Here is an 11,452-nt window from a genome sequence, read left to right as displayed (position 1 = left end):
GACAAGATTATTTTAAATTAGAATTGAATTCAATTAGAAAGGATAAGTGTCTGTGACCTGTTAAAAATACTAACATTTGTTTCCCGGGGATTAATTTTACATGTGCAAAAAGCAGCAAACAACAGAACATGACGATTCACATGGTCGTCATCATATCACATCACGCACCTGCAGCGCTTCTGCGAGCGGAGAAAGACATAATAAAGCTAGGCTAGATAGATAGATAGATAACGAATAAATAGGCCTATACGAGAAATATATCTTTACTTAAATAATAAATTAAGAAAATGAAAGAAAAAATGTGCGACAAGTTGCCTAGTATGCAGAGCTTCGGTTCATTTTTGTGCTGCACGAAAGGAAACAGACGGCAGAAAGCGGCATCCTATTTTTCTTTAGGCTTATTTTACAAAAGCACAAAGATTTGTTTTTATTGTGAATGTACACAAATAAATGCAAATCTTTTACAATTCTGATTATCTTTATGACTAAAAGGAGTAGTTGTTTTCACTGTTAGAAGGAAAAAAATCAAGTAATTTCACCGGCGCCGCATGCGCGCACTCAGTTAAGAATTGCTACCTTGACAATGCAGCCTGTTTAAAGGCAAACCTTTTACAATTCCGATTATCTTTATGACTAAAAGGAGTAGGGTAGTTGCTTCCACTGTTAGAAGGAAAAAATTCAAGTGACTGCGCCGGCGCCGCATGAGCGCACATAGTTAAGAATTGCTACCTTGACAATGCAGCCTGTTCATTATCATAAAAAAATACAGTCAGTCAAAACATATGGAAAAACAACCACACTGCTCAGTTCAAATATGTAGTAAAATCTGTGCCGTTAAGTGTTATCACCGTACCGCCGTGATGTTATGCAAAACATTTTGTTTTACATGGATATTGGAATGCGAGTGAAGTATATAATAAATAATAATTTGCCATTCAAATATATCGCAAATACGGAAACATTTGATTTTGTGTCGAATGAGAGACCCAACGTTGGGTTCAGTTTCGTTTTAGCCTAAATTAATTTAATAAGTTTGGCTTGTCGTTTATATTGCTATAGCTTCTTATATTTTTAATTCTTGTTCTTTTCTAAATACTGTTAATTGAAAGGCTTTGTTGTGGAGTGAGGGGAACTAAAATAGCCTAGCTATGTTTACAGTGTTTATTATAATGTTTGTAAACATTTCGCGTCAGCAAATAATAAAATGCGACTTATGTTTTTTTTTTCTCTAAAAACATTTTTTTTATACGCGTAGCGTATTTTAACCATGCAGCAAACCTTTAAATATTTTTGATAAATTACTGAAAAAAAAAAGACTTTTTAAACCCTTTAACTGATTGTATTAATCAGTCAAAATTCTAACGGTCGGTTAACAGTTAAAATGAACATCCCTAGTTGCATTAAAAAACAAAACACAAAAATAACTAATGCATAGTGCAATACAAATTTTCATCCACCACTAGGGGGCATGACTTTGAATTCCAACATCCAATAAATTCTGGGTAGGGAATCCGCCTGTCAGAGCCAAGGCAATTTCATGTTCTGGCTGTTTTGATGTTACAGTGTGGAGATTAATATAGGGAAGAGAAAGGTTATCTAAGTTTTAAGCTGAAAATAGATGGATTCAATATCATCTTCACAGACTAGAGAGCTTAGTAAAAGGCTATGTGAGTGTGAGTGAGGTTCTGAGTGCGTGATTGAGAAGCAAGTAAAATAGTGAACGGTAAGTAAGAGAATAATGTGTGAAATAATTAATCATTTAGTAAATGAATGAATGAGTATATAAGCTTGTGCATAATCTGGCTGCCCGACTGACAAACTCTTGTCGTTTTGCTCACCTCTGTCTGGACCATGTTGACTCTCTGTGAGCGCAGCTCTCTGATGCAGTTGAAGATGTCCACCACACCTTCACTCTCTGCCATGTCCAACATAATGTCCACTGCAATGAAACAGCCTGTTCTTCCAGCACCAGCACTGCGGAAAATACAGAAGAACAGGTTTGCGTCAGGCTTTTGACCTCGTGATAACCTTCTACCAGCTCCATTTCTGCTGTAAGACTGTAATTAAAGTGTCATTAATAATGTTACAAAATTATATTTCAGATACTGTTCTTTTAAACTGCCTATTCAAAGAAAAAATATTTTTATTATTAAAAATTAAAATTCCTATTAAAAGAAAAATATTAAGAAGCACAACTGTTTTCAACACTGCTAACAATAAAAAAAAATGTTTGTTTGTGCGGCAAATCAGCATATTAGAAAGACTTCTGAAGGGTCATGTGACACTTGCTGCTGAAAATATACTGTATATTAATATATATAGCACACTGTTTTTACTATATTTTTAAATCAAATAAATGCAGCCTTGGTGAGCATGGAAGACTTCTTCTATATATTCATTTATCATTAAATAGAAATACATTTTTATATATTTATATGTAATAAAATATTTACTAACCCTAGCGATAAACATAACCTACAGAAATTTAAATAGTTTTTTTTTGTTGTTTTTTTCCCTGTATATTTAAGACATTATATTTTGCCAGATCCCCACACTGTACATGTCATGATTTTAAGCTTTTACTATGTTTCTGGGGACATTCTGTCCTCACAACATGGCCAAAACCGGACCCCCACACACAACACATTCATAAGACTGAGATTTCTGCTAAGATCCAAATGTTAGGTGTTACGAAAACAAGGCTCTGGCAGACCAAGATGCATGTGTGTGTGAGAGAGCATTTGGACAGAAGATGTGCCATCAGTCAGGCTAAAACGACACTCACACACACACACACTAATACAGAGCAACTCCACCACGGTGTCACAGATTGGCCGTCACTCACGGTGATTAATGGTGCGAGTGGTAAACAACTGACAAAAAGAAAGCAAGGGACGGAGAGGGAGAGAGAAAAGCCTACTGGATAATAATTGATATGCACATTTCTAAGGCATCTAAATTCTCAATATGATCAGTACTTTGCAGAAAAACAGTTGTACGCAATCTACTACATGCCTTCTGGTGTCTGATTGACCTTTTAGTAAAAGACATTAAAATGCCCCCTTCAGGTCATACACTTTTTTCTTTGACTACATTTAATATTGTTAGTAATATTTCAAGATGAACATTCACAAGACTGAAGCAACAATCATTAATGTGCGTTTAATTATAATTTTTTTTTGTCTACCACAATATAAACTACAGAGCTTTGATCATAAAACTACAGATAATTACAGTACATGCATTTTATGTAAGTAGTCTGCTATACTGAGGATCTCATTGATTTACATTACATTTTACGTTTGTCTAAAGGTTCCCGGTTTCATTTTAAAAAAAGGAAACACAATGAAAATATATCATTTAATGTCAAGCTTTACAGGATTAACATATGCAACATTGTTTTTAATCAAACTGCAAAAAAATTACACACTATCGAGACCTCAAAAATGACAAGAGATCTTCATAAATGAACCATAACAGTAGCCCATATTATTCGTATGATAATTTTGTGTTAGGAACAGTCCAAAATGTAATTTACTGGAATTCTTCCCTTCCACCACAGATCTCAAATTTCATATGCATTTTACTGTACAGTACTGCTAAATATGGTACATCAGTTTGTGTTGTGACAGGTTTGATGACAGTGACCAACATTATTGTTTCTTACATATCCTATTACTGACATCAAACTTGTTGCGAGCAGCCAGGACATTCTGCTAAAACTCCTTTTGTGTTTCATGGAAGTAAGAAAGAATGTTTGGAACGTTCTGAAAAACTACTGCTTGAATCAAAATCTTAATCTCTGCACCAGGAGCCCCTGACACTTGGGCTAATCTGCACTGAAAGTTTCTGCTTCGTCTCTGGGATTGCAGGGCCGACTGCAAATTTACACTGCCACTTCACAGTCTCCTGCTGTCACCTTTCATTCTCAAACCTTCTTCCCACACGGCCCCCAATTACTCCCCACAATTGTGAGAGCGAGTCTGTCTATCCGTGCATCCATCTGTGAGCACGTGGGCATGTTGTGGACAGATTCATGGGTGAATGTCTATCCATGTGCCGAAGCGTCCTACGTTTGTGTGAGAATGTGTGAGTGCTCATGGATGTGTGAAAATCGTCTTGTCTTGTATCTCCCTGAGTTCTTTTACTGTTACATGAGAAGTTAGTTACGCTGCCAGCAAACGATCATCTGGACTGTCAAACATTTGAGATAAAATAAATGTTTAAACACATTTAACAAAATGAATGCTTTCACCTAATTTCACATTAAAATGGATTCAACTGGTTCTAAAGATGCATGGGAATAAATAGCTCTTGTTTATCAGTAAATGATGGAGCAAGACCTTCTGAAGGGCAATGTTTGTATGGCAGAATTTAACATCATGGAAGCTCTATATATATTTCTTTATATACCACATATATTTCATTATATACCACAAATACCATATATTATTATTAATGATATTTTAAATTAGCTTTTATTTTTATATTTTCTGTTTTCATTTTAATGCTGGGTTTTTGTCATTTTGTTTTATGCTTTTGTTTATAATATTTTAAATTAGCTTTTATTTTTATATTTTCAGTTTTCTTTTTAATTTGGTGGTTTTGCTTTTGTTTATATTTTAAATTAGCTTTTATTTTTATATTTTCAGTTTTCATTTTAATTTTGTTTTTGTAATTTTGTATTTTTTTCCTTTTGTTTATAATATTTTAAATTAGCTTTTATTTGAATATTTCCAGTTTTCTTTTTAATTTTAAGTTTTTAGTTTATCGGTGTTATTAGCTTCATTTTTAGTTTATTTAGTTTTGAATATTTTAAATTAGCTTTTATTTTTATATTTTCAGTTTTCAAGGTTTTGTAATGTAGTTTTGTTCTTTTTGTGCTTTATTTCAACTACCAAATATTATTTTTAATAGTTTTAGTTTATAATATAAAAACAATAATGCTTGGGCTCTTTGAACTTTAGCCAGTAAGCAACCTCTCAGAAAACTTTAGCAACTGCATAGCCTTACTTAGCTAGTTTTGTTTCAAAACTAAATTTTTTTCAAATTATTATTTTTTATATTAATTTAAATGTTATTATTATTTATTTTATCTAGTGACATCCATATTAACAAATTACACAGAGCAGCCTGAGGACCAGTAAACAAACCTACACCAGCATTTAAAAATATTACAGTAGATTCATAGCAGCCACTGAGAGTCCTCAGAGAGTATAGGCGCGTCCCATTGGACACTTCATGCACTCAATTGTCGCAGCTTTAATTACGTACCAAAGGGGGAGGGGCTATGAGACTCCGATTATGAATGACAATATAACCTTATATAATTCATACTATACATGGTTGAGTACATAGTGCATAAGTAGATAGTGTATGAGTGCATAGTGTATATTGCGTCATTTGGGACACAGCTTATGTCTTATTTAAATAATCAATAGACCTCTCATTGTAGATTCATTATCACATCATCAGTCCAACTTTAAACCAGAACCTTTGACTTACAATAAATGTATGTATTAAAAGAGTGAGAAAGGGATTGTAGGAAGAGATGCAAGAGAGGTTTAGATAAGAGCACACCTGCAGTGTACCACGATGGGTCCTGCGTCTGGAGGATTGAGGAACTTGACCTGGCGGATGAAGCCCAGCAGGCCTGTGGCATAGCAGGGAACGCCGTGATCGGGCCAGCTGGTGAAATGGAACTGCCGGATTTCCCGAATCTCATGGTGACCCTTCTGCAAACAGGAGCATGTGGTGAGCTTAATATCAACAGGTGTCATAATCTGAGGGTAATAGGTAGGTGATTATGACAGAAGATTGCTAGGATTACCAGACCCAATAAATGCATGTCAATAACAATCAACACCATGTGGTATTTTTTGGCAGTGTATACAGTGTAAATACCATGATACAATGGGCACAACATTATGGATAACATGACAAAAGACAAGAAAATAAAAGAAAAAAGAAAAGAAAAGAAAAAGGAACTGCTGAACTATTGATCCATCAGCAGGATCTTTATTGTTGAGGTCTCATATAATTATGTTATCATGGAATATGCCAAGGCACCACTGTACAGTTGAGGTCAAAAGTTTACATCCCCCTTTCAGAATCTGCAAAATAAGAGAGCTCATACAAAATGCATGCTATTGTTTATTTAGTACTGAACTGAATAAGATATTTCACATAAAAAATGTTTACATATAATCCACAAGAGAAAAGTAATAGTTGAATTTATAAAAATGACCCCGTTCTTAATTTTCTGAATACTGTGTTCTTACCTGAATGATCTGTGTTTTTTGTTTAGTGATAGTTGTTCATGAGTCCCTTGTTTGTCCTGAACAGTTCAACTGCCTGCTGTTCTTCAGAAAAATCCTTCAGGTCCCACAAATTATTTGGTTTTCCAGCATTTTTGTGTATTTGAACCCTTTCCAACAATGACTATATGATTTTGAGATCCATCTTTTCACACTGAGGACAACTGAGGGACTCATATGCAACTATTACAGAAGGTTCAAACGCTCACTGATGCTCCAGAAGGAAAAACCATGCAATAAGAGCCGGGGAGTGAAAACTTTTTGACCTCAACTGTAACTTTCAGAAATTTCTGATTTGCCCTAAAATTACTGCAGAAAACTCGATGAAATGTCAGTCAGGCCCTCATGGTCAGGGTTTGAACCACTGCACAACTACACATGTGGTTCGATCTGTGTGAGCGCTGAGGCTTTTCACACACCATGTTGTGTTACAGTAGAAACATTTTCCCATTACTTCCTTACTAGCACTTAACGCTCTGATAAACTTTTAATTATAATATGGGATTGAGAGTGGCGTAATCCGCGCCTGGAGGTGCTGATACCACCAAGCGAGGACCCGTGTAGCCGTTTAATGCAGCTTGTGTGTGTGTGTGTGTAACTGAGCTGCTAAAGATGACGAGAGCTAACAAAAGCTGGAAAAAAATTCAGATAATAAATTGAATATTAATATCACCTTTCATAATTGATCATCTTCTTGAATGACTGTAATTAAACCATTTGACCATGAAACTCTTGAAATCCAGAATACTATAGTATGTGTGACTGTGTTGAGTCACAGATCTCTCTAAGAGGAACATGCAAATAGATAGACAGACAGACAGACAGACAGACAGACAGACAGATAGATAGATAGATTTCACTTTTAAGAAAATTAGAATTTTGGGGAAAATTTTCTTATTTTTCAAAAAATGACAAAAAAAATCCTTAATGGTTCTATATATACATATACTTTTATAATCTATAAAAATAAAATATAAAAATGCACATAAATCCTTGATTAAATCACTTAACAACTAGACATGTGACCCAGACATGTTTTCATTAGACATACTGTATTTTCATTTAAGATTTTAGCAAACTCTTGACAAGACAAGATTTCGAGGGCCTTTTCTCTGGAGAAATATCTGAGAATCAGAAGACTTAAGCAAAAGTCCCTGTTTGATATCCATTTGATCTCATTGCTGTCTAAGAGGAACCAGAAAACATCTAGTCATTTTCTGCTCCCACTCATTATGAAGCACAACTATGCGCCGAGAGGAGGATGTACCCTAACAACTCTCTTTCAAAGTCGAGGAAGCGTTTGAAAGGCAGCAGTCTCGTGAGACAGATGGATTGAGTGATTTAAGAAAGTTGCTGATGACATGCTGTTCCAGACCGCGCTCTCCCCCTCAAAAACGACTCCCAAACACTAATTTCTCCCACTATCAAAGCTTCCCTACATCTGCTCTGTTTGGATTACAACACTCAACAACAAAACTCTACCCGCTCCTAAAAGCTTTCTCTGCAATTCGCTTTCATTGCAAAATATTGTCTGTTGGCTTATGTTAAGATCTCGTAAAGTTTTTTTGTTAGAACATTGTGGTTATGTTTTTTTATTTATTTATGCAGCTCTGACGTCAAGCTGTTCCTGTATGATAAGAACAATAAAACTGATTGATTGAGTGAGAGATGCATTATGGGCTTAAACACAAGCTGATGGTTCATATGGTATGGATGAACATGAGACTAGATGAAGAGATGCATGCAGAGAGTGCTGAAAAGAAATGTTTTTAATGTACTTGAGAAACAAAATAGCATTTTTCGATTGTTATTTTACTATTTCAGTATACACACACACACACACACACACACTCTATTTTTCCTTTTCTATAAATACTAATAATTGTATATTAAATATTAAATTAAATATAGGTACATTACATGTATGGAATTTTTTTTTTTTTATTCCATTTTAGAACCATTTGTATGTAAACTGATATGAGGAAACTGAGGAAACCTGAGCAATGAAAGTGAAACCACTGAGAAACTTGTAGATGGAGGATGGGTTTTTACCTTCTGAACAGTAAAAGTCCTGATCACGTATTCTGCAAGAGGTTCCGTTTCAATCAGCGTCACTTTGATGTCTCCGTACACCTCGGTCTCATCAGGCCAATACCGGACGCATTTCACCTTAATGGACACACAGGAATCCACACGTACACATTATTACACAACACCTGCATCTTAATTTGTCTGGGTATTACTCTATTTTACAGCAAGGTCTAAGTCAATTTGGCATTTGCAGAAACAGTATTATTAAACAAGACCCTGATGACATTTTGAAAACAGAGAGGTGTAATTGGCCACCTGTCAGACAGGATGTTATCTCTGAATGAACGACCCCTGTGGTCCGAGTTCACTGGAGCCAATCATTGAACACAGCTCAATTACACTCAACGTGACATCAAACGGCTCTCGTTGGGGATGTTTTGAAGGACTTGTGCACCTAATTGTGCTCGATTTTAGGATGTCCTCCAAAATGCTTGACTCACTCGCTTAAAGTTTCCCTTGTATATAAAGAACCTTTTTCTATTATAAAGAACCTTTTGTGGAATGGAAAGGGTCCATGGATGTTAAAGGTTTTTCATGGAACCATTGATGCCAATAAAGAACATTTATGTTGTAGGTGCATCCAAGATGTGTACGGGAATGGAACCCACGACCTTGATGTTGCTTGCTATGCTCTATTCCTTGAGATACAGAAACATATTGCACGTTTGCATGGATTTCTTGCTAGATGTTACTTCCAAAATCATTGCATGAGCACCCACCTCACAGATTTATATATACACTCAGTTTAACCACGAGACCGTAATTAAATGTGTAGCAATTGGAGGAGCGCTTTGTAAATAACATTCTTAATCTTGTGATATTTATTAAGGAAAGAGATAATTACAAGAACCCTACCCTGCCCACTTCCACCAGGTTGGTTACCATGACGATACTGGCAGAATTCTCTTGCCAAATCATCCTCCAGAAATCCCTCACGGTTTCCTGCATGGGGCCTACAGGAGAGGAGGAGGGACACATTTAGAAGATCATGCAATACTCACAAAACAACCAGAAATAAGATGCAACGTTTCCTTATGGATTCACAGACAGTCCCTGAGGGAAAGCGCATTGCAGACCAGCATCAATGTCCACATTAGTGCATGCTAGTATGCAAGCAAATATCATAGGTCGGTCTTTCTTGTGAAGACGGTTAACCAATGCAGGTTAACTAATCTAAAGTACTTAGTATTGTAATTTTACAATAAATTTTTATTAATTGCTATTTTTTAAATAATATTATTGCAATATATTTCTTTTTGTTTAATATTTTTATTCAATTTAAAAAAATGACAGGTCATCCAAGATGTAGATTTTGGAGTTTAGAGTTTGTTTCTTCATCGGAACAGATTTGGAGAAATTTAGCATTACTTGCTCATCAATGGATCCTCTGCAGTGAATGGGTGCCGTCAGAATGAGAGTCCAAACAGCTGATAAAACATCACAATACTCCACAAGTAATTGGAGATTATACTGTTCTGATGAAGAAACAAACTCATCTACATCTTGAATGGCCTATGGGTGAGTACATTTTCAGCTAATGTTCTTTTTGGGTGAACTAATCCTTTAAACGGTTCACTTTATGGTGTGAGTTGGTTCTTGTAAAGAGTAAACCGTGTGTGAATATTAAAAACAAACTGAATCATTTCTAGCAGAGCTATGCTGATATTTAGCAATGCTTACTTTGCATAAAAACAAATTGGATCTCAATTAGGGTGACATTCAACTTAATTTACAAACATTTTACACTAAATACAACCAATAAAGCTAAAAAAATAAACCCAACAACCTCATTTATAAATCAGAAGCCTATGAAGTGCAAAATGAATTCGCTAGGCCATAAAGCTGCATGCACTGTGACTCAGCATATCACACAGATGCATACTGGAAACCAGACAATCTACTGTACACTGGTACTGTCGCTACTTTTAATTAGCATTCAAAAGCCAACATTAAGTTTAGATATTCTCATTAATCATACTTTTTATATTGGATATAGCGACAGATCTGTAGATTGTGTTCATGTCAGAAGACTTGTCTTGGTTTTGCCAATGCTGTGCCTTTATTATGTGTTTTGTTAATTACCTTGTGTGGCTATGTAGTGCCTTGGTCTGTGGTAGCCCTGGGAAACAGAATGAAAAAGGAAGATGAAAATTATTCAAATGAAACTAATTTTTATACCTGCACAAACCGCATGCAACAATGAACTTGCTTAAAGTAAACTTTGCTTGAATCTAATTCAGCACTCAATGAGACATTGTAATTTCACCTTTCTGACTCCTTGGGTTCATTAGCATTTTAACCACTGTGAAACAAATTGGCGACCAATGTAGCCTTGCTCATGTCAGGCTTTAAAGCGTCGCTGCAGTTTACGACCAGGTCTGTGGTACGACGGAGCTGGTAATTGTTTTATTATCGGGAATGAGATTGGGTAGCCTGATTATAGCTGCCTCGGGGCGAGACGCCTCGCGCTGAAGCATATCCACATGTGTTTACTTGCCATTTTGCAATGATCACAATCATATCAACTGTGTCATTATGGTGTTTAGATCAAGTTAGTGGATTTGGAGCAGTCAGGGAAGCACTTTCAATCGAGCTGTCGCTTGCTGTGGACATGGAGCATTTGCTCGAGTAATTTGCAGAAACTCAGAAGAGCGCTTTAAGAGCAGAAATCCCTTGTATCCTTCATTCGTTGTAAGCGAGGCTCTCGGGAGTGTAGCACATAAATGTTGCATTAATCTATTAAGCCCTTCTTTGACAGCAAAGAGTGAATTTGTTCTGACATTTTAAGTTGGTTACAAAATACACAAGACTTTAAAGGTCATAAATGCTATGTTCAAACCTACTTCTTTATCAGTATATGCAAAGCTTGTTGTATGTTTAGTTTAGCTAGAAATAAGGAAAATATTGAAATCTGAATATATATGAATATATGCTACAGTTCAAAAATGTAGGGTCGGTAATATTTTTTTATGTCTTTTAAAAGAAGTCACTTGTGCTCATTAAGACTACATTTATTTGATAAAAAATGTGATACAAACTGTAAA

The 11,452-nt window shown here is 35.5% G+C and overlaps 1 protein-coding gene across 12 annotated transcripts in view; it reads right to left on the bottom strand.

The window, feature by feature from the left end:
• ptprt (protein tyrosine phosphatase receptor type T) overlaps positions 1-11,452 on the bottom strand; it is a 280,622-nt gene that overhangs the window by 24,126 nt on the left and 245,044 nt on the right. For all 12 annotated transcript variants that reach the window (XM_016457210.1, XM_016457211.1, XM_016457213.1 and 9 more), the window contains 5 exons: positions 10,491-10,527; positions 9,264-9,361; positions 8,370-8,486; positions 5,581-5,735; positions 1,839-1,974 (listed from right to left, as the gene is read on the bottom strand). In XM_016457210.1, the coding sequence (XP_016312696.1) occupies positions 1,839-1,974; positions 5,581-5,735; positions 8,370-8,486; positions 9,264-9,361; positions 10,491-10,527 (543 nt within the window). The remainder of the gene's footprint in view (positions 1-1,838; positions 1,975-5,580; positions 5,736-8,369; positions 8,487-9,263; positions 9,362-10,490; positions 10,528-11,452) is intronic.

This window comes from Sinocyclocheilus anshuiensis, unplaced genomic scaffold, assembly GCF_001515605.1.
Source record: "Sinocyclocheilus anshuiensis isolate Anshui unplaced genomic scaffold, SAMN03320099.WGS_v1.1 scaffold447, whole genome shotgun sequence".
NCBI classification, from domain to species: Eukaryota; Metazoa; Chordata; class Actinopteri; order Cypriniformes; family Cyprinidae; genus Sinocyclocheilus; species Sinocyclocheilus anshuiensis.
Note: the sequence above shows the minus strand (reverse complement) of the source record. Positions and strands in the feature narration are given on the sequence as shown.